The following is a 24617-nucleotide window of genomic DNA, read 5'->3' as shown; positions in this document are numbered from 1 at the left end:
GCATTTTGGCTATAATCTTTGCTGACAGATGATAAGCACCAGTGTTTTCTGAGTCATGGATCCACTTATACCACAATTTCCCACAGAACTGTAAAAATGAAACTCTTCATAACTCTTTAAACTAGAAAAACAATTGCTTGGCTTGTATTTTTTGTGGTTGCTCTCTAAGTACTCTGTTCCTGTGTGAGAGAACAAAATGAGAACCAGCTGTAAAACAATATACTACTGACATAATGCATATGTATGCATATGAAGAATTTTATAGACATTTGGTAAATCTCCTTTCACAATGCTTTGTAAAAATGAATCAATATTTCATTTCTTGTGATCTAACCATATGAAAGAAAGTAGAGAGAAAAAACGATGGCCAGGCTTTTAGCATCTGGATGAACTCATAGTTTCTGAGGGAACAGAAGCGTAAAAATAAATAAAGTTAGCAGAAACAGGCTGCCATTTTAATTGCTTTTTCTTCTTTTTTTCTTCTCTGATCCTTAGACCAACTGCTTCTTTTGTGAAGAAGAAACATTCTTGTTAAAAAATTATAAATTTGCCATGGCTGACTAATACAATAATTATTAGAGACTAAATAGAATTTTAATTTAAAGAAAAAAAAAAATAGGACTCTATCCTATTAAATGCAGTGGTTCAGGTTCTACCACAAAGAATGAACTGTCAAATTACTGACCCTGCATTCTGATTACTGCTACCCAGGGGTGTGTTCCAACCATCAATGGCTGGGCTTTACTGCTAAGACTGGGACACTTGGGAACTGTAAGACAAATCAACTCTGTGTATTATAAACAACAGAAGTGAGAGATACGTAGTGGAGTACAAGAAATTTGTGCATCAAAGCACCCATGAGAGAGAAAAGCACTGTCCTAGCCTTGAAGAGGCTACATGAAAAGGTCTGAGACAAAGAAAGAAGTCTGAGGTAAAGAAAGAAGTCTGAATGGTGAGTGGAAGTGGAGGGAGAGCATGATAGTTAATTGGCACTATTAGAGTGAAAGGGGCAGTGGAGAACCCAAAGCAAGGAACAATGAAGATTAGGGCATAAGAGGTAAGGACTAAGACACAGAAAGGTAGAAGTGGTCTGGGAAAGAGGTGGTACCAGATCAGGATATGGTTTGGACTCATTCAGAAGCATTTGGTTTTAATTTTTAAGCAAAAGGGAAAGGATGTGTATTGAGGTAGGACCAACACATTTGAAATTCTGTAGGGACATTGAGTTCTAGAGATTCTGGACTGCATCACTATTAAAAAAGGGATTTTGGAACAAGGATTCCAGAAACCACCCCATCTTTGCAGTATATTTGAGTGTTCTGCTTTGGTCACTGTGTACAACTCAAATTTCCAACATTGTTTTTGCAAGATTTAGAAAGTTTTTGGCTCAAAACAAAGCAGAATTGAGTGTCTGTACTGCTGGATGGATCTGACCCACAGTGACACTGTCCCCCCTGTTCTGTGTAGCCTTTTCTTCCACTCAGATGTACATCAAGAGACAGATGCACCATTAAGTTATTCTTGAGAGGCTTAATCTTAGATGTTCTTTTACAAATGCCCCTCCAACTTTTATGTCTGGAGAAGCAAGCAGTTGCTCGGAGTTTTGATCTTGTGACAGCAATGTCATAGGGGAGGAGTCACAGTACATGGCTCTCCAAAATCAACCTAAGGGGATGTATTTTGCCCTTTCGTCCCCATCCTGGACAGGAGATTCTACATTTCTAATAGAGCTTGTTGCTTGTTTCTAAATTACTTGAGACCTAATGATAATTCTGTCTTTAATATAAAAAATTTTCTTTGTATTTTCTTTAGCCTAACTACAACTTTTGTTTATATTTATGGGTTGCTTGAAGTTCAGTTATTTTTACTGATAAAGAACTTGCATGTATCTTATTTGTTTTTTAATTAAAATGTCAACACATAAGAAATCTCTTATCCCTCCAACATTGCAACAGTCCCTAGTGATGTATGATTATGTATACACGTGTGCTCTTATGCATGTGTGTTTTTGTCCAAGTATTTTTTTCCTGCCTCAGAATTGTAAGCATGAGGGAACAAATGCATGAGATGAATTAACTTATCTGAAAAACATGGACAAAATGATTGAATGTCAAATTACATTGATAACTGATAGTTGAAATAGAGTAAAAATATGCATAAAGACAGTTACCATAGATCAATTAATACCTCATAATCTGTTTTGCTGCTCTAAAACTGAAACAACGTTTTAGCCTCTCCTATAGTTATGATCTCTAAACATCTCTCTATAAAATTAGAAAAGATTTTTACCCATTTTTATATGAAGGCCATCGTAAGGTAAGAATTTTTCTTATTATTTCACGTTAAAAGGAAAGTACTCCCTCCCATTAAAGCTTTATCATTCAAATTGGTGTGAATGAATGCCATCTAAATATAGATGAAATGGAAAAATAATTAGAAGTTGTCAGGAACGCTACTCAGGCAGGCTCACCTGTTATGTTACTCTCCTCCTCTCAATGACAATCAACTTAAAGAAAAAAACGTTGATAAATCCATAAAGACTAAAACACTGTCTTTCTGAAGAGTATGACAATGAAGGCATGGAGTCACCACATTTCTACTCAGAGACTCATCCAACAGTCTTAAACTTATTGGTGCTTATCAATTTTCAAACAAATGATGAAAAGATAAGTTTTTGGCTCACATGTATGCTTTGTAGTTACTGCCTATCTTTTGGATCCTGATGTCATATTTGGAGTCTATGAACGGTTCAGTAGTGGCGTAGGTCTGAGTAAGTGCTACCACGCTGGCTATGTCCTGAAAATCGTAGTGGTTGTCTACCTTGATCTGTAGTCATCATGCCACAAGTAAACGGCAAATGCAAAAGAAAAAACAGCAATTAGAAATAAAATGTAGACTTCAGTTTCAAGTGGCATACATGAGAAATATGGTTTTTGATAGCATGAGTTTATAAAGGGCATTTTATATTTTATCTGATTTCTAGATTCTGTAACAGTCCCACATTAAGGTATCTAATTTTCTATGCAAAGTATTACCTGCTCATCCATAGGAAGCAACCTTCAGATAGTGGATTTTTATTTTCAAATTTTTTTAATAGTTTTGTTTGATAATTTTCAGATCAGTAGTTTTTAGCAGAATGTTTGAAGTTGTGGTTACACTAATTTTATAGGATTGTTCATAATCTTCTAAACTGCTCGTGTAACTGCATGTTTGTGGTGCCCAGCACGTACTATCACTTCTGTGTCATGTATCTCCCAGGAGGGAGGAGATGAAGGCTCATGACATTCTGATGAGAGCCCATTCACATAGAACACAGAAGGTTGGCTCAAGATGATGGAATCACTTTTCCCATTTGTCCTACTTCTTTGTAGGGAGTCAGGCATTCTAGGAGTAGAATTTCGTAGACATAAAGCACTGCGATAAACGTGAGGAATATTGATTTAGAGGGAGAGTGAGAAACATACTTCAGATGGGAGACAGAAGTATTACTTTTTGACAGGGAGATCTTTTCTCTACAGTTGAGTTAAAAGGAAGCTAGCTGAAGTAGGGAGACAACATGAATCAGAAGAAAAGTCTTAGGGCTGGGAGAACATAGGAGAGGGAAACTGGAATGCCAGTAATTCTTTACCCAAAGTGCATTTCAGGAAGGTAAGGAAAGGGTGCAGGGATTGCTACGTATCATACTATCTAATATTAGAAGAGTTTGCAAATTCTTGCAAGCCCAGCATCTCTTTTGCTTCCACTTTCAAATGGTACTTAAAAGAGGACCTGTAGCCTGGAGTGCCCACAGCTATGAGATGGGAATTGCGTACTGAATGGTGTCCAGTGAAGTGAGGAGTCAGGCCACATACTGAGGCCAAAAGGCCTACGTATTTGCTCTCAACTCTTGGATTCAGAATGATGCAGAATTATTTGTCATTTGAGAACCAGCAAAACAGATACAATTCCTGGTCTCAACTCTGTTTCTGAAAATTGAATATTGAGTGTGTGAATCTAATTACAAGTGGAAACACTACTCCTAGCAATGCCTTTTGGGAGAACTGGGATTCTTTACTTGGGCTCTGATAGTAAGCATTTCACTACAAAAGACTGGCACTCAGTCTTTAAGGACTTAAAATAATCTATAGCAAAATAATAATAATAATAATAATAATTTTTATTTGTAGACATTTGATATGCTGGATATTTTTGTCCAACAGATCTATTTTCTATAAATGAGAAGTGAATATTGAAAGTATGGTATAAACATTATAATACTTCACGTATGCAATCCACAGAAACTGCAGTTTAAGTAATTAGTAATTAAGTTATTTCTGTGCCCAGTTAATTTGTCTGCCAGATTTCTTCTGACTTACTAAGTAAAAAATAAAGCAAAACAGTTGTAGGCAAAAAATCATAGCATACAGTTGAAATTGCACAATTGTTGAATGAATACAAATAAATCAGCTTTCTATTTCTATTTCTTGTGGCAAATGTGTTCATAGAGCTTTTGGAGATTCAAGATGAAAGATGAAACTATTCTCTGATGATTTATTTTAAAATATAAAACACAGTATTTAAGTGTTTTCAATGAGAGAAACGTAATCTGTAATGACTACAAATGCTCACTGACATCAATGAAAGTGCAATTTACATCACATCAGTTGGACCATCATTGTGAGAGAAGCGGTATCAAAACAGCAGTACTCACCACTGAAATGCAATTACTTTGGAGAAAGAAAGCAGCAGTTATATAGCAGTATGAAACAATTACAGAGAACATATTAAGACAGGAAACGAGGAAAGAATCTGGATCAGGCTGCAACTAGTAGAGAACCAAGGCAAAACCGCCCTAGAATCCCAGGTCCAAAAAGTTATTTGTGCAAACAGACATTGACTCTTAAATAGTTTCACCACAGTCAACTAAATTAACTAACAAGATTCTGCTTCAGGAAAGCATCTCATGTTTTAAAAAGTGTCCTGAATAGGACAACACATAAACTACCTGAGAAGGTGTCAATATTAAAATATTAATATATGTAGGTTTTTTTTTCTAAAGAGAGGTGCTTTCTTGAATAATAGACAAGCAGAGATTTGCAAGGGTGAGGATCAAAGACAGCATTTGGACAGCGAAAAGTTAAAAAATCCAGGAAACAAAAGAACATGCATATTATTTTAGACGAACACCCAGTCTCCTAACATGCAGTAAGTAGCGTCTGCACCTTTCCCATGCCTGAATGAGCATGTCCAATCTTCACAACAACAGGAAAAGTCGGCATTGTTAGCTGAGAGGGAGAACAGAAAGGAAACGTTAGAGAAGTCAGCTGTGAGTTAAATGATTAAGCTGCATCATTGATGAAAATGATTTTAACGGCTGTAATGAGGGAAAATCTGCTTTTGGCATGTGGTTATTTGAATAGATATCCACAGACTGTTCTGATATTCCAATCAACTGCAACTGTTAGTTTGTACTGAATTGGGATGTATTAAATATTGCTCTGTTTACATCATCTCAGCTGGTCACAAAGTCACAAGTGGTGTTGCTTATTTTCGGTTCCATTTCAACAACATGACTCTACTGGAAAAAGTTTGAGAGGCAGTTTGAGGAAGAAGCCCTGTGAAGCAGTGATATGCTAATAACGTATTTTTAAAGTTAGTTCAGGATTCAGAGGAAAATCTTTCCCGTGAAAAATCATAACAATACTTGCCACTCTTTAGAGAGCTCTCAATCTGGACAAGCACTGAACAGTTCAGACTTCACTGTCAACTCTTCTTCTGTTTCTTGGCAGTTTTAAGATTGAGGGTTGCTCGCAGCAAAGCTGTTCCTCCGTGTTGGATACATGACATGTTTTACTTACAGTGCAAGTCTTTAAAGAACTTCTTCCCCAGATTTTAGCACTCTGATTCTAGTGGGAATTTTTATTCTGCTCTGGTTTATACAGAAGGAAAAGAAAAAAGACCATCCAGCCAAGGCTGAAGTAAAGCTAAAGAAGATATGCTTAGTATTTCACTGACATTTCTGGTGTGCCTATCATGGATAGCTGGAACTCTTGACACCCATCACTGCATCACACTTGTGATTTCTTACATTTAGCATGGAAGCTTTTCTAGAAGGCACAGCAGATGGCTGGCACTGCCCGACTTTCCAGTTCCCAGTCAGTTCACTGCTGCACAACAAGACATGCCACTGGAATTGGTCTTACCTATTCCTTCCCCCTCCCTCATATTTCCTAAATAATGTATATGGCTGTTTCAGAAGGAAAATGCATAATGGACTTGTTTGCTTTCTTATATGCCTCTCCACTCCCTCCAAAACAGTATTGGTCCTGATTACAGAAAGCAGTCACGAACTGAAGGCTCTACAAGAGAGGCTTGGGATTTCTCTTGTAATGCTGAACATCCTTTCCTGAGAAATAATTTATAAATTCACTGGGGAAGTACTCTGACATAAGAGAAGATCATTTCCTAACAATTCTTTTTGGAAAAATTATTTTTATCACTATATGACACAGTTGCAGGTGAGATTTCAATTTGTGAGCATGAACAGACAAAACTTTATGTATAATAAAGTAACAGACCAGAACTCCCCTAGTAATTCACCCAATAAAATACTTGTGCTCACATGCTTTGTTCTTCCTAGACTTATCATACTAAAAAACTTGTATTTATCTCTTGGGTGTAGTATGAAACAGGACAAAAGTAGCAAAGAAGAATTTACCTCAGAGTAAAATCAGAATAGGTAAAATAGTACTCTTATTTAATCAGCAGTAAATACGTGACAGTATTTACACAGTGTCAGTTCAGTGTTCTCAGCTATGCGGAAGTGTGGAATGCAGGATGTAACCAAGCTGTACATCCAAGTACACTTTGTGATACCATCACATTGTTTTACTACTGTGTACAGAGATGCAAGAAGCATTTTGGAAGTTGGTCTTTGAATGCAAACTACATGTAGATGTTTTCCATTCTTGCTTTTGCTTTTTCCAGAGCTGTCAGTTACAGACAATTACATAAATACTGAGATTTTCAATTGGCTTTAGAAAGCCAAAAGCACTTGTAAAAGCTTTATTGCGGACATACTGCAATTTCAAATTAAATTTCTTTGTAAACTGTAGGAATGCAAAGGTCCACGTAATCAATCAGCATCTAGTTATTTATTGCTCCCATATTTTAAAAACAGCTACTTTATATTTCTTTTTTAAATTTTGAGGAGGGAGGGAAAAAATCATTGCCTGAATTCAGAAGGGCAGCAGCACATTCTTAGGAGTGAACTATAAACCACTGACACAGGGTTTGTAATGGAAATGCTGGCAGACATCTAAGTATAGCAGTACAAATGGAACTCCTGTAATTAAGAAGACCATGCATTTTCCTGTGATTCCATAGCTGTGGAATCCTCTGAGGACCATATGAACAAACACTAATTCAAGACAAAACCAAAAAAACAAAACAAAACAAAAACCAACAACCCAAAGCCAACTCTGCTTTCTCCCAGAGAAAAATGTGAAAATGTGCTAACATCATTTAAGGAATGACAATCATGACAATCCATTTTGCTCTGGAGTCCAGTATCAGGATTTCTGTGGTATACCACATCCCAGTTTAGACAAAGTGAAGAGGCTTTTGCAGCAGAAAAAGGCGCTGAGTATTGCATTTCGGATATCATACAGACAAAAACCAGGTAGCATAAAGGGCAGTGAAATTAAGTTTTTCCAGTGCTTTTCTTCTTCTATCACTGTGACAGGTCCATGAACCCAAGGCTGATGAAGCTGCAGTTAATTTGCTTTTCCAGCAGTGTTTTCTTTAGTCCTGGCATTGCCTTAATTATCACAGTTCTCCCATTGTATAAGGAGACTGTGCCATCATGCAATCACCTTGCTAACTAACTAGATTCCAGGATTGTGTGATATTGTACTATCAAGCAATAATTTGATCTGAGTCCTTTCCTCACCTCTTTCCAGTCTGTTCTTTCCTGTTACTTTGTCTGAACAGGCAGCCTCAAGACTTTTCATATATTTGGATAAACATTATGTATGATACAGCTGTGCTACTGAACTGAAAGTGGACCAGCTCCATGGATTTCCTTTAAATTCCCATTATAGTTACTTGGTAGTGAGTTATCTTGTGAGAAGGTCTGGCAGGTGTGCAAGGATCAGTTTTAAGTTGAGTTGATACTAATACAAGTCATTGCATGTAATTTCAGATTTTTTTGGGGGGGAGGGCTGTTTAACGAAAGTATAGCGTATTTTTCAAAGGTTTTCTTAAATTCAGAATAGTATAATTTCTACTATGACAATTAAAAACAGAGGTAACAAATCAGAGTAGAAAATCTGAAGACTGACAACAGAAATTACATTGATGAATTTGACACGTTCTTATATATGAGAGGTGGACTATACTGCACAAACCCTTGAATATGCATTGTAAATACAGGAAATCTATTTATTTTTTAGGATAAATGGGAGTTCTATTATAAATTAAATAATGATATCATACATAATAATATATTATTGTGAATTAATGAGAAAGAAAAACACATGACAAACATGCAATAAAATTTTCCAAAGTTCCTTCAACATCTCTCATGGTCATAGATTCTACATTTTTTATTGGAATTATTAGTATTAGTTCAGAAAAACCAAAGATATTATCACAGAATCATAGAATGGTTTGGGTTGGAAGGGATCTTTTAGACCACATAGTTCCAACTCCCCTGCTATAGACAGGAACACCTCCCTCAGACCAGGTTGCTCACAGCCCCATCCAGCCTGGCCTTGAATGCTTCCAGGGAAGTGAGGAAATGCTTCCTCATTTGTGTCTCAGTCTGCCTCGCAACCTGTTTGTGTCTCACCACCCTCACCATAAAGAACTGCTTTCTGATATCTAGTCAAAATCTACCCTCTTCAGTTTAAAACCATTTCCCCTCATCCTATCACTACATGCCCTTACAAAAAGTTCCTCCCCAGTTAATTACATAGATACACTGACTACATTAATTTTCCCTAATACAGATAGGGGATATCAAAATATATCTGTCAAATTACAGATTTCAAAATAATTACAATTGTGATCAACTATCTAGATTTATAATAGATAGATCTCTAGCAGAACTTACACTGACAGAATTACCAAATTCGAGGAGAAATTGAACCCAATATTCTCAAATTGCTAAAGAAACACTAATTAAGGCAAGCATGCATTCACAACAAATTGATCACAGAGCATGTTTCTCGTGTCATCAAGTGTCTCAGGATCACATCATGACATCTGTTAGATTAACTAGCTTGAGATCACAGAGCACTTTGAGATGGCTGACGCTGTGGATTTTCACTCTTCCATTGATGTAAGTTATTACATCAAACACTCCTCTTCTGTGTTTCTAGGATGACTAGCAAACTGGCTTCAAAAACAGATTAGGTTAAAAGATTCATTAGTTACTGGTCAGAACCTATTTTAAACTCTGAAAATCTATGAAATACCATAATGCTCTTCTGAAACGCCAAGGTATTTCTGATATGCTACATATATTGTTTTTGTAAAAGATTTAGGATTGGGAAGTTTAAAGAACAATGCAAAAAGGAATGTCTTAAAATAAGTGCTATATCTGTCAGCTCCAAGCAGTTAATTAACAGAATTATAAAGCTCACGAGCACTGATCTGATTAATGTTGTGTTCGTGAAGAACCGCAATATTTTTACACTCTGATGCTACATGTATATTCACTGCATTTTGATTAAGGAAAAAAAAGTCATTGTGCTCCTTACTAAGAACTCCTCAGTCATTCTCTTCCTCTTGAATTCATCATTGTGATTTCTTTCAAACTGAATTTTTGCCCTGTGCTTGCAGTTCCAGGGCAGCAGCAGGAGAAAAAAAAATCTTGAACTTATCAACAAGAGTCACGTCCTTCCAGTGAACCTGGCAAAATAAACTCAACTGGTGTTTTAAAAGGAAACAAAGCTTACACTGTAACTAGAGGCAGCCACAGCACTATTATTAGCCTGATGAGTCTACCTTCAGTTTTTAGGATGTGTGCAGTGATCAGAGATTTGACATCCCTCTCTAACAACTTATTTTTGCTTTGTTATTTTCCTAATAAAACCCTAAAGCTCTCAGTCAAAAATCTTTTTTTTTTTTTTTTAAGTCCCCTCAGTGGAATTTAAGCTGGTTGCTAAAGGTGACACAGTTTAAGCATAATAAAATTGGGACTGTCTAATAAAAAACTGGCTTGGAAATTATGGAACTGTATACATACACCACGTGTAATGGGAATAATAACTATCCTTCCCTACTTCAGAAATATTCTGAAGCTTTATGAGAGTGGTTTGCTGCAGAGTAAGTCTATTGATTTAATACAAATTTATAAAAGTTAAGCTTCAAACTAAAATGCTGAATGGTTTGTAAGTTCTTCGCTTTTAAACAATGCCTGGTTATGTACTGCAAATATTTTATTTCCAAGAGATATGATTGGAATTTTGTGAATTTACTTTTAATTATGTTAAGACCTAATACAAAATATACCCAATGCTGCATATAAAAATAAACCAGGCAAAAGCCCTCTGCTGGAAACAGTGCAGAAAAGAGTTTTTTGGAGGCAGCACTCACTCTGTATTTAATTTCCTTATGGTTGCGTAGACTAGAAAAGCCACAACAGAAGAAAAAAAAAAAGGAAAAAAACAACACAAAAAAAATATACTTCATAAACATGACTTACCTTGTTTAAATATTTGTCTTTCCAATAATCCCTAAGCAAAGTTCATTTAGCCACTCTACTTCCATGTGATTTATTTATGGAACATGCATCAGACTAAATCTAATTTTGTTCTGCTTGCTTTGGAGAAAGGAAATTAAAAATGAAATAAAGAAGGTGTCCTTTCATTCATTTTTTTTTTTTTCTTTCTCAGAAACAGGCAGGAAGGCTGCTAAATCAATAAACAAGCAGTACTTTCTGTAGTCTATTTGGTTTAAAGAAAACAAACCCAAGTTAGGGTTGAACATGCAGAAGTTCCCTGTCACCAGCAGGGGTAGCTCAACATATTCCTCTCACCACTAAGAACTACAGAAACACCACACTTCAGCAGCTACTCTGTCAACAGAGAACAATTCAGAGATGTTAAGACAGATTTTCTACTGTCTTGTACCTTTCTAGAAAAAAAATAGGCGTAAAATCTGTAGAGAGTGATATTCCCTTTATATATTCCCTATATATGCTATATTCCCTTTACACAAGTAGCAATGCAAAGCCGATGGGATTCTCCCTTGTCTGAACTTCTCAGAAACGTGTACATTAAAGAATACTAAAAGCTCAAGTGAATGAGTGAATGAAAAGAGTTGGGATTTGATTAGAGTGCAAAGTCATCAGAAAGAGCCAAATGCAGATTAATTGTGATTTATTTATTCAAAACAGAGGGCTAAGATAGCTTGTAAACTAGATGAGTGCAACACAAATACGTTCCTGTGAAATGCTAGGCTACCCAACTTCCCACCCACTGGGAGCTGATGCAAAACTGGGTCTTCTGAGTACTCCTTATACACAGTTCCTTCCATTGCCATTAACATCACCTCATAAGACTGGATCTTATGAAGCCAGTGCTCTTTGTACTCACTGAAATCAAGGCACACTTCAACACTGCCTTATAGAACAGGACAGTGCCAAGTAAGTCTGAACCAGGCAATCAGTCTAAACTAACTTTGTCTGCATGTATGCTGTTCAATTTAAAAAAAAAAAGTTATCTAAGTCAATACACCAATGATGTGGCAGTAGAAAACTCTTACACTTTTAATGCCAGTACTGCATGAAAACAGAATTGTTTAAGAACAAGAAAAGGTAAGTCTAACAGCAATGAATCAAAAAGCAGTTCCCACAGGTTTCTAATAGAAATCCTAGAGAAGACAAAATCTTGGCAGAGATTTATTATATTTTGATTCTGGGATGTCAGTATTTCGTTCCGTTCCAATCATTCTAACAACTATTTTGCAGCTGCTGCCTCTAAAACAATACCATTCCACAACTTCATAATAAAATGATCCAAATTGTTGTGAATGTAGAATGAATGTATGTTTTTTCTATAGTATTTAGGAAGTGACAGCTATAAGGACCGTGCCTTTTTAAGTGGGCTGTAGTACATGTGTAGATACTAGGGTTTAAAATCCATGAAAACTCATCTATTTTGTGAGATACTATTCTAATTTGCATTTTTTAAATATAATTATACAGTTTTTGTATGGGATATGTATTGTGATTATACAAGGAAAATAAATGCAATGCCAAATGAAAACTAGGAAGAAAAGAACTCCAGCAAAGCATCAAAAAGGCAGCAGATAAACTATGACTGTGGAGAATCCTACCTACAATCATTCTAAAGTAAAATTCATTTCCCACAGTAGAGAGAATAGGATAGATATAGGTAAAAAACTGTTTTCTGTACACAGACGGGAACTGATGTGCAGAGCAGGCAGTCCAATCACATGCATCGTGTAGATTCAAACTGCTCTACAGCTGGAACAGGCAGCAAGCTCTCTGTTGGACACTCCTTTATAATTTAAGAGTGAAAAAGCTGCTTGCACAGCCCCTAAGCAACACAGTTCAGAGCAACCTGACATAACTCAAACATCAAAATTAAGTCTGCCCACAGAAACGCTCCTGATCAATCTCCTGAGAAACTGACCTTACAATGCTGCATCATATGAAAAATTAAGTATAGAGGGCAGATAGTTAAGAGATGCATTCCCAGGGAAGAAATGAGACCATTATGAAAGCAGTGAATTTGTTCTGGAGCTCAGGGGAAGCAGCAGTTCTCTCCATGGGAAGCAGCAGTTCTCTCCATAGAACCCTGCATGGAAGAAGTTCAGTGGATGGTAGTCTGGTGTTCTTAATACAGGTTGCTAGGGGACATTAGGTAAAAAAAAGAAACAAAGTTGGCAATTAGTGACCTTTAAGCTTTTCCAGAACCTTGATGATAGAAACTAATTATGGATAGTAAAAATTAATAAGGAACAAGATAACCCACTGTCCAAAAAGCCCCACTGAGAATTGTAAGACGTAGGCAAAATCAGTGTTTCCATTGAGAAGAGACGAAGCTGATCATAACTTTGACTGTAGTCAAGTTTCCTGTTTTCTTTCTGTATCATACACATCAACAAATACAGTGAATGATCCACAATCTTCATTATTTAACTGCATTTTACTAGCAAATAGAAATGAATTATTCAGTATTAAGTTTACTTAGCTAGAAAAAAAAAAAGACAAACTGTGTAGTGTTCTTCCTACTATGTCCATAGTGAACTGACATAGCAACAACGCCCCTTGAGAAACAAAGGTTTCTGCCTCTTATTAGCAAGGGTTAGTTATATCAGATGTTAAGCAAAGAGTGGGCACTGCCTAGTCCTGCTTCATGCTTCATTACTGTTGTGACACAATTTGCCGTGATATCATGGTTTACATATCAAACTAAAGGAAAATCAACATAGTGCAGACAAAGAACGCCTGTACTGTTAGACTGGTTATACAAATAGGAAGAAGACCAAATGATTCTTTGGTTTATGTTGGCTATCTTTACTTACTTATACTTTGCTTATGATAAAAGATTACTTTGCTTACAGATTTGTCAAGGAATATTTCTGTGTCTTCTGGAAGTAATCTTTGTGCTTTGCAAGGTCAAAATCTAACCGATATAGTTAGATCTAAAATTAATTTAATTAATACGATGAAAAGAACATGCAATATAAAAAAGCACAGCGCATTGTCAAGATAAGATCTGATGCTTACTGATACTGTTCAGAGATAACAGCTTCTCAATTGTACTGATATCAGCAGGTGCTACAGATAATCTTTAGCTCCTTGCATAAATGGGCTATTACTACGAAGGATACTCTTCAGCTATCTTGCCTTGGTTGTGGAATTAAAAAATAGTTGACAAAACTCCTTTGAGAATGAAAATTTGTCAAAAAACAGTTCTCTGAAGGCTCCGAAGTTGTTTCCCTTCTACATTTTAATTACAACATTGTATCAACATTTTCACAAACATTTGAAAGATTAGCTTCATTAGTGTGGTGTACCTGTCTGCCTTCGGTGCTGTGCTGCTGGTAATCTCTTGTCCCATGCCACAGTTCAGAAACTTTACAGTCATAAGTTTCATAGAAGTTCATATTACCACTGGAAGGTCTGGTTGCTGATAGCATGTTCCAAGTATCTCTCTTACAATGTTGACTAGTTCTAGAGAGACCATCAGTGGATATATATGTTGAATAAGCAGCTCTTTCCTAGCTGTTTGCTTCTCTCAATGTAACCATACTGCAAGTATTCTGCATATGTACAAAAAGCTTTGAAATACACTTAAAAGTCTAATTGAATTGTTCCAAAAACAGCTGCAGGCAATACAATATAAGATCACAAGAAATGTGTTTTTTATGGCATTTGTACAATTACCACACAAAATTTGGTTTTAGCATGTTTACATTTCTGCACAGTCAAATGTAATTATTAAATTCCCAGCTATGTCTATAGGCAGTTATTTTACAAGGATAGTGATTTTAGTTTGACTGTACAATTATTTTGATTGCACTAGATTTCATTCCTTCCTTGGTTAACCACCAAATAGGAAGAACTGCATTATCAATGTGAAGAGAAGGCTTAGCCCAGCATACTTACCTATTACTTGAATTTTACTGAAACAGTAATCAAATTGGCCTATTTAGATGGTTTATAGCAGCAGGCATGTCATGTTATTGGGAAACCAGTCAATGGGTCTTAATTAATTCCTTCAACACTTTCCAGTCCTACCACCCCAAGTGAGATCTGAATGTCAACAGCCCTACAACTACAGACCATAAATCACAGATGCCATTAAAATACGTGCTTGTTTGTTTTGTTTTAAATTAGCTTGAACTTCCTGGATAAGGTTTCAGCCTCACAACTTTTTTATTCAAGTGAAAATACTTCCTGAAAAATTAAGTTTAAGAAAGAAGATATTAACAAGTCTAAGTAATTTGCTGGTGTTAGACCTGGACTTGGATCTATCCCTATGATTTGAAGCAAAACTTCAGACTGAAAAAATAAAATTCAAAGTATGACTGTTTTAATTAAATCAAGATATCATGTAGAACATTCCCAGCCCAGTTTTGAATCTAAACATAATAATTCTGAATATTCGTGTATCTATTTTTTTATTTTTTATTTGAGTGTCTACCTGGGAGGACTGAAAATCAAACCAAACTTGTTAGTTGCTAAAATGACCTCTTACAGTTTAACAATAAAATCAACCTTCTGCTGTGGAACATGCACACATTTCTGTAGAGATACTACTTTGTGTACACCTAACTCTTGACAAAATAGCTTTTCATGAGTCTTGAGTAAAATGGTTCAAATTACATTACTGAATTCTCAGTTCTCAAACTTGAATTGTGACAAAAAATACAATCCTTTAAGTTCTGTCCTCCATGTCAATCTATGTCTTATATTACCACTGTATTACAACTTTAGAACATTTAGAACACATATCCAGACTCTGATATCAACAAAAGAGCTGAAGCTGAAAAGAGAGTTCCAAACTTTGGAATTTCTGTGTGTGTTCCGTGCATAACAGTAACCAGAAAATGCAGATACAGATCTGTGTTGATCAGAACTAATATTGAAAATGGATGCAGAGAAAAAGCTGTGCCTCCAATATACATTAAATCTACATTAAATCTTTGATAAAATAATAAAAAATGCCTTTTATTGAAGCTTATATTTTTAATTCATTATTCCTTCTAACTGCTAATTGTACGAGTCTTACAAATAGAGTATTGAAATGTTTCTTTTTCGTAAATGAATTTCTGTCCAGCCTGCAAACTGGAATGTCATCTCAAGAAAATGCACAGAAGTGCAGGGGAAGACCAAGGACTGCAAATGAAAACAGAATTTAATAAAGGACAGCTGTTTACTTGACCAGAATAGAGAAGGTAGCAGATTTATTTTGTAAATTCAGGCTGGACGAAGATTTAGAAAAAGATAAAAATCTTTGTTCTGCTACAGATCATGAAATCAACTGCAGATACTTGTAAAAGCTGTTTTTGTAAAGGCTTTTGATTATTAATAGCTATACTGACTCATAACAGCAACGTTGCAGTGCTTACTAAGGTAATCACACTTCTGGTACAATAACTTTCACCAATGATGTGCTTTTTCCTTAAAGGAAGGCGGAGTTACGAGTTAGTTTCTGGGCCATAAATAAGAGGTTCCTATGTCAGGGAAATTAGAAGTCAGTTAACATAAGCGTATACTCAGAGTGAGCATTAGAGGGCTTTTCTAAACCACCCAAGTCTGCTGAAATTGAAGACGCAGAAGAAATCAGATAGTCTGTAGGAAGTTTAGATATAAAACCAACAGTAAGAAAGCATTTTCTCTTGGCAGACCGATTAGCTGTGCTTAAGGCAGCATGAATCCTGTACTTAGTACCTTGTTGTTTTCAGTGCTTCTGCTGCTGACCCACAGAATTCAGGAGCTGGTGGAGGCGTGCAGCTGTGCCCCTGCTCATCCGCAGCAGCTCATCTGCGATTCTGCTTTAGGTGAGTCATTAACAACGACGTGCTTTGAACTGCTGGTAGGAAATGGAGTGGAGCTAATCTAACTGCATTCTTTTCTGTACAGCTCTAGAGAAATACTTTTAACCATGTGGCTGCGACTCTTAGAGGATTTTAGAACAAATGACTGCAGACAACCCTTTTAAACATACGGCTATGGGAAGAAAAATGTGGCAGTAGCTGATCTGTTTTTCTTGATTTTTTTTTTATTTTTTTATTTTTTCTTTTCCAGAACATTTTGTGGTTACGGATTGTTAAAATTACAGTATTACTTTTACTGGGCTTTTCTTTTCCCTCATAAAAACAACACGTGTGTTAGCTCCTAACTTCGAGTAAGCAGCAAAGAATAAGCGGGCTTCTAAATGTTTACTGTTCACAGTATCTATAATAGACTATTCCATCTAAATACCCACTATAACTGTGCTTATCAACAGTTGTTACAGCACTCTGGGAAAGCAAAACGAAAAAAAGTCCCTAATGGCAACATGTGGAAATATCTTTGTTCTGCTGCACTACAATATCTTACTCTGTTGCTGTTATTTTCCAAAAATACTTGAGCAGGAAACTGATATTTATTTTATGTGACTACAGGCTTTCTACACAAATAGGATTTTCCAGTCTTTAGGATTTCGTAATATTCAATCAAAGCTGTGGCTGTCAAAATACTTCTAGAAAGAAACTAAAGATCTCAAAATTATACTGCAAGGGGATAGGAAAATGTGTCATTTTGCAGTCTTTTGATTTCATTAGCTCAAGCTGAGGCTGGTTAGCTTCCATCTAGTGTGAACAGTAAATGTAGAACATGAGTTTCCAAAGTGTCACAAAATTAGCATCTCTATGGGGCAGGCAATACCTTCTGCATACTGATTAATTGCTTTTATACTCTGACAGAAAATCTTTGTAGCCATGACAAACTCCAAGCTCTATTTGTGGCCATCAGTTAAATTGTTTTTTAATCTGGTTGTGTTAAGCAATCTTTTTCATTGAGTTACCTACACCAGGCATTACAAACTTGGGGTTCAGGTACGAAAGAAAATAAAGTTGCACTTCCAGAAGCTTAACTATATATGTATACAGTTAATGATATTAATCTGCTGCATTCCTAGACATAATAAAGTAAGTTTTTCAGCAATTTGAGAATTTTCTAAATAAATAATTTCACAGTATAGAGGAGACTCAAAATACTTGTTACAAGTTGTATACTTTAGAGAATTCATTCCAACCATCTTAATTAAGACAAGGTTCCTTACATATATTATATATATAAGAAATGGTAGATATATACTTTTAATTATGTTTAAATAAAAGATTGTAAAATAATACTACTTTATATTTGGACTTGGGGCTCAAGCTCTCACTTACATAAATGTTCTTTTTAAAGTAAATTGTACCTTTCACCTAAGGAATGCTTATATCATGGATCTCTTTGTTTATCATCCATATTTTAAAATAGCATTTCTATATATTAAAAAACGGTTGACAGATGTACATATATCAAACAAATATTTGTAAATATATTTTTGGATATGCACATATATGAATTTGCATATATGTAACACTTGAAAGCTGATCTAAGCGTTTACGGATGCATTCCTTGATTTGTTTTGGACACAGTACATCTTGTAAGCAGATCAAAATGGCTTCAAAGGATCTGGAGAAGACCTGTAGAGCAGTTTGCCCTGCATAAGGGAAACCTCCACTAACCACTTTGGCAAAGGCAGCTTCTCCAGCCCCTGTGCCAGGGCTGGGGCTGTCCTGGGGAGCTGGGCAGCACAAGACTGAGTTTTCCCACACAGCACCACCCCAGTGGGAATCAGTGCCTCTGCAGCTGTTCTTCCTTTTGGAAGGAAAGCAGGTTTGAAGCCACACCTGCATCCTTTGCACCGCTCAGTTCTTAAATGGAATGGCCATGCTATTAAGTATCCTGTGCCGTAGTACACATCAAATCTCTCCTGCTTGTACTATAAAGAATTTTATACCTACGCCTTTTCAAGATTTAAGAAGATTAAAACATGTACTTCAAGATTTGCACTTCAATTTCAACATATCTGTACTTCCAAAATATCAATAAACAAAGAGATTGGCTCTTCACCCACCAAAATCATCAGTAGCTAAACATCAATCCAGCTTCTTACTGAGACTATTCAGTCTTTTTCACTTATTTAGTTCATTCATCTGTGTACCCATAGACACATTCAAGTATTTCCTTGCAGAATAAAAACCTACCACATACTAAAACCAAGAAACCATGCCATGCCTCTAACTTTCACATTAAGTAAAACCTGATAAAGTCTCAGTTTTGCTTCTAGGATTACTGTGCATGATATGTAATTCAGTTACTGCATTATTTCTCAGTTTCACTGTAAGTCTGTAGCTTTTTAAGTCTGCTTTAGGATCTCATGTGATTAAGGTGGAGGGGATGGAATCTGTAGGCTTTACTTGAGTCCCAAAATAAATGTTTGAAGGCACTCAGAAGCGTTAGCATCTATATGAGATACCCAAGAAAAAAAAAAATAGGCAAAGAATAAATTCTGGGACAAGCTCTTATCAATTTCCGTTTGTTCAAATGATTAGTACTGTGCCATTTTATCTTTTTCTGCCAGGAGTATTTTGTGGCTTTGCACTCTTTATAAATAATATCTACCACAGAGCCTAAGTAACTTGACAGAAATAATAGGATTTCTGACAGATGTAGAAAAAGAGAGTGCTTCTGGTTCTGGTATCGTGGATAAAATAAAAATTGGAGCTGAGTGAAGAGTACTGCAGCTGTTATGTAGGTGTCCTCAATAGGAACAGCAATTACAGGGTTGAAGAAAATGAGTGTTACGGTGGTCCTGCCACTTGTGTGTTAGCTCATTCTCCTGCTTAGCCATAAGGGAGTGTGATTTTGTACAAATCTGAGAAGTTCTCCTGAACTTCTCCATAGTCTTACATTTCAGCTCAAAGAGAGATAAATCTCTATCAATTGGCCTAGTGCCGTGAAGACAGACATCTTCTGTTAGAAAAAGAAATACATTCCTGTTGTGTTCAGTAGTTATGAGATCCTCCTAGAATTTGTTGAATGTCTTCAAACCTCAAAGAACACCTGTAATTCTCCAGATTACTTTAGCTTGAAATGGAGATGGAAGGTTTATTAAATAGTAATTCCATGTACTTCACAACTAATTGTAGATGCTAGGTACACGCCCCACCAAAAATCAGGAAGCTTTTTCCTTATGGAAATGAAACACAAGAATGAGCTGTTTAAACTTTTTATATTCAGTAGCAAAGCACCATAGTTTCAAGCTGATATAAGAAATGTCCTCTGAGATGTTGGAGGGAAGCCAGGAATGAAACTGAGTTGATCAAATGCTATCAAGATTTCCCTTTCGTCACTGACTTCAGTAATTCATGAGCTCATTTCTAAACCAATGTCCACGTCAAATTATACAACCAGGAAAGAAATTGTATACATAGAGAGGACTAATTCCTTTCTCAAGTCTGTTGTTTCTAACTCAAACTGTATTCTCTAGCAAAAGCAATGGTTTTTGGGGGTAATAGAACAAATAAGTAAATACTTTACACTCCTAAGATAGGTCACACCAGTGTCCTATCCTTAGAGTTGATGCCTGCATTCTGATTTCAACTACTTTATGATGGATTTCTTTCTCTAAAAACTTACTGAAAATGATATTTTTAACTCAATATTGGTGCCACACTGCAACAGAAATAAAAAAACTAAGAGGTCTTAAGTGCAAATACAGGGGTTGCTCTGAAAGTAATGCTTCCTATTTATTTCTATGGAAGCTACAACAGGTACACACAGTAACACTGTTTGATAGAGACAATTGATAGGGTTATAAAACAATATTTTTCAACATAGTCACCACCATTAGCTCTGCATTTTTTGCCAGTGATTAAGAGAAGTCTGCTACGCTCATAACAAGCTGCACCAGTGGAGGTGCCCCACTGTTCCTGTAGCCACCACTGGAACACACCACCCACAGCCTCACTGTGCTCACATCTGCTGTTTGGTCTCCATAAACTTTCAGCAAGCATTAGTGAAAGTCAGCAAGTTCCATTTTTTTCCACACAGAGGAATTCAGTTACACCCCATTGCTTTATACGTACTTCCATGTCAGACCCCATTCTGTCAGATTGCTGTTCTGCCGCCATATGCAGCATAACAATCAAATGTAATGGAATATTAGTGGGAAGGTTCAACCTCTACAACCAACAACATCTGCCTCTGGCATTGTGGGCCAATGTAAGATAAGGAGGCATTAGTTTCAGAACAGCCCTCATAAATATATAATATAGCTTCAGAGAAGAATTTTTCAGCTTTAGAGACGAGTGGCACATTTCAAAATATGATGGAAGCTTTACAACTGAAGCTTGGCAGCCTTTTAAGCCTCCCAAAATCTCAGAAGAACACTGCGAGCAAAATGTGCCAGATTATATATTAAATTTTAATCACATTTAAAAATAAAAGTTAAAAAAATCTAAATACACCAGAATTAATTTTTCAAAATCAGTTCATCTGGGGGTAAAATTGCAATACGTGATTTCTATATTATTGAATTTCACATTAAAAAGTTGATGGTTCAATGCCACACTATTTTGCCTCACTGCAATATAATATTTTGTTTTGCATTGCAGTGTTTTGATTTGTGCAATATTACAGTGAAAAATAGTTTTGCCTCGTGGGGAGAATGAGCTTTGGAAAAACTATTAGAAATGCAGACAGTACTTCTTCCAAATTAAGGGAAAAAAATTCTAACAGTGAAACAAGACTTTTACTCTCACTATGTTATATGCTCCCACCATATGCTTAATCTCATTGAGTTTACTTGCTGCGAACAGTGTAACACAAAATTAAGCAACTATGTAATTAATCTTTGTGTGAAGGACTGTAACGTTCACACAAATGTTAATACCTATATCACTTAACAAAAGACCGCTGAAGACGGACGCCACAGAGTCTCGCAAAAAAAAACATATAAAAGAATCACAGAATCATTAAGGTTGAAAAGACTCCATCAAGTCCAACTGCTGATGCATTATCACCATGCCCAATAAACCATGTCCTTCAGTGCCACATCTACACATTCCTTTAAAGCCTCCAGGAATGGGCAGCCTATTCCAATGCCTGACTCCTCTTTCAGAGAAGAACTTTTCCCTAATATCCAATTGAACCTCCTCTGGTGCAACTGGAGACCATTCCCTCTTCCCCTATTGCTCATTATCTGGGAGAGGAGGCCAAGCCCCACATCACCACAGTCTCCTTTCAGGGGGTTGTAGAGAGCAGTAATGTCTCCCCTGGGCTTCTTCTCCAGACTAAACAATCCTAGTTCCTTCAGCTGCTCAAATTCCTACTCCTGAATCCACTGCTTGAGAATGGACAATGTGGCCTCACTGAATGCTCTTTCAGACCCTGGTGGATCCCTGAATCAGAGGCTGTGCTTTCAGGCACCTCACCGTCAGAGATGGGCTTCACACAGTTTGAATCTTGGAGTTGTCTAAACATCTTTGGACTTCTCCATAGCATGGAAAGATCACAGTACTTGGCATATGATATGCATATATTTTTTATATTGTCGTATTTATATTAATTGTATGGTATTTATATATTTATATTATTGTCCTACCAAATGGAGACAGATCTTATTTGCTTGATAGCAATCACAGAATCGGAGAACTAGATATTTATAAACAATAACCAGATACCTTCCCAGTCTTCTTTTCCCCAGGCCAAACAGAGTCAGGTTGTTCAGCCTTTACTCATACGGGAGATGCTCCATGCCCTTTATCATCATTGTGGTTCTCTGCTGGACTCCTTCCAGGAGATACGTTTCTATTTTCAACTGGGGAGCCCAGAATTCTAAATGTGGCCTCACCAGGGCAGAGTGGAGGGGGAGGATCTCCTCCCTCAACCTGCTGGCCATGCTCTTTTTAATGCTCCCCAGGATCCTTCCTGGCTACAGGCTGGCTCATGGCCAACCTGTTGTCCATCGGGACCTTTCAGAGTCCTTCCCTGCAGAGCTCACCTCCAGGAGCTCAGACCCTAACCTGTACTGATGCAGTTATTCCTCCCCAGGTGCAAGAATCTAGGCTTGCTCATGTTAAACCTCACCAGAATCCCTGCCCAACTCTCCCAACTGTCCAGGTGTTACAGAATGGTAGCACTCCCCAAAGCTTTGTATCATCAGCAAACTTGCTGAGTGCGAATGTTCTGCCTCTAGAGTGAAAATCAATGATAAAAATGCATAGGTATATTTATAGAATAAATCAGCACTGACTGGAAAGAATTAGCAAAAATGAAAAAATGAAACTGAATTTCTGTTCAAGGAATTGTAAGTTTGATTAGAGAAATTATGTACTGGGCTTTATCAATTCTAATTCTCTCTCTTCCTTGAAAAAATACACATACAAACGATAGGAAAAGCACAGCACCTGAGCATGCTTCTTAAAAAGAAGTATTAGAGGAAAAGAAGATTTGAGGCTATTTGTATCATTGCCATTGAAAGAGCATGCCACTGAAAGAGTTCTATTACATTAGCCATTGAATTACCTAAAACAAACAAACAAACAAAAAAAAGATAGAGATTACTGTCATCTTAAAGATGTGCAGTGTCCTACCAAAATCAGTTAAATAAAGGGGATATTTTTCTTTACTTCTATAAACATGAAATAAATACATAGTAATTTTTTTTACTTGTCTGCTAGGCTTACTTTCATACACATTAATAATATCTGAAATTAAACTTTTAAAATTGTACACTACATAAGTCCTAGAAAGTTATTTAGTTTTAAATAGCTCCAAAAGCACTTAAAGTGAGGTTCTTAAATTAAAATGGTCTGCAACCATTCAAAGATGTGAATGCCTATGTATAAGAATAAATTATAACTGTGATACATGTTGGTTTCTTGGCATCAGGAACCCCAAACTCCAAAATGCTTTCTAAAATACAAAAAAAAAAAAAAAAGATGTGAATTTTCCTGCAGTGGATTGCAGTGGATTGTGAAGATGCTGTGCTGCTAATGGCTACTTACAACTACATGCATTTGTACCAATCTTTGCAGAATATTTAATAAAACACTCCAACATTCGTGCTCATTGAATTGTTTAAGTGCTGCCATGGGGAAGAAAATGAACAATCTTCTGAGTTTATCAGAGACCAAGAACAGAGAGATTTACCGAATCATTGTGCCTGAAGCTACGTGTTAATTTGCTCAGGCTGGAACATGCTAATTGTTTCTGAATACCCTCACAAGTAAGGATAAATGACAGTAGTTAATTCCTTCCACTTACAGACAACATTTAGCAGAATGTAAGTGAAGTTTCCTTCACTGGCTAGGTAAAGTATTTTATGTTGGAAGTAAGAGCTATTAACAGAACAAGCTACAAACAACTTTATACCTACTTCAGTTTTTAAGACAGAAACAGATGTTTTGAGAACTTAATTCAAAATTCCTGCCTAGCTGATTTCCTTGCTCTCTTTTCAAATCACATTGATAAGACTGCATTATCAATGACATGCAACTTTAAGAAATAATTTCCAATCTGCTGTAATGTTCTTCAGAGTCCTGCCATTAAAGCGTGAAAATGGGGGCTCAGTCTGGAAAAATGCTGTCACTCTCTTCTCCTTTGCTCATTGAACATTTTCATGGCAGCACTCCTGACAGCTTTAAAGCTGAAGATGTAAAATGAGGTGGCATCATGAAATAGTGAGCAATAGGACAGAATTTTAAAGAGACGTATCCACAGAGCACAAGACTCTTGTCAATTGGAGCATAAGTGATGACTATAAAATAATTACACATTAGTGGAAAAAAATACAACTGAGCTAATTGAGTGTTTTGCCATGAGATAAAAACTCACAATTACTGCAGTTCACTGATTTAAAAGTAACTCGGTAATACCAACTTACTGTTGATCTAAGTGCAAGATGGGATAATTCAGCAACTATGTTATTTTTATTTAAAACTGTACATTATAGGGACAAGAAATTAAAACCCATGATTTCAAAATCATTCTGCATATACTTTGTGGAAAACAAAATGCAAGCTTGTGAACAATGACTAAATAATATAAAACA

At 36.4% G+C, this 24617-nt stretch overlaps 2 protein-coding genes across 11 annotated transcripts in view; one reads left to right on the top strand and one right to left on the bottom strand.

Moving 5' to 3' along the window:
• The window catches only part of SYN2 (synapsin II), a 148848-nt gene that overhangs the window by 39671 nt on the left and 84560 nt on the right, over positions 1–24617 (bottom strand). Inside the window, exons 6-7 of one of the 2 annotated variants that reach the window (XM_085235734.1) lie at positions 5202–5264; positions 2684–2826 (exon numbers count right to left, since the gene is read on the bottom strand). In XM_085235734.1, the coding sequence (XP_085091860.1) occupies positions 2684–2826; positions 5202–5264 (206 nt within the window). The remainder of the gene's footprint in view (positions 1–2683; positions 2827–5201; positions 5265–24617) is intronic. The other variant, XM_085235735.1, reaches the window with a different exon arrangement.
• TIMP4 (TIMP metallopeptidase inhibitor 4) overlaps positions 1–24617 on the top strand; it is a 108975-nt gene that overhangs the window by 68680 nt on the left and 15678 nt on the right. For 5 of the 9 annotated variants that reach the window (XM_085235740.1, XM_085235739.1, XM_085235741.1 and 2 more), the window contains one exon: positions 16429–16524. The exons of 2 other annotated variants lie outside the window; for them this stretch is intronic. In XM_085235740.1, coding sequence (XP_085091866.1) covers positions 16429–16524 — 96 coding nt within the window. Of the gene's footprint in view, positions 1–15800; positions 16525–24617 lie in introns of those variants that run through there. 2 more of the 9 variants (XM_010718433.4, XM_003210039.5) reach the window with 2 other exon arrangements.

Source organism: Meleagris gallopavo, chromosome 14 (genome assembly GCF_905368555.1).
Source record: "Meleagris gallopavo chromosome 14, MGAL_WU_HG_1.1, whole genome shotgun sequence".
Classification (NCBI taxonomy): Eukaryota; Metazoa; Chordata; class Aves; order Galliformes; family Phasianidae; genus Meleagris; species Meleagris gallopavo.
This window is presented reverse-complemented; position numbering and strand designations above follow the sequence as displayed.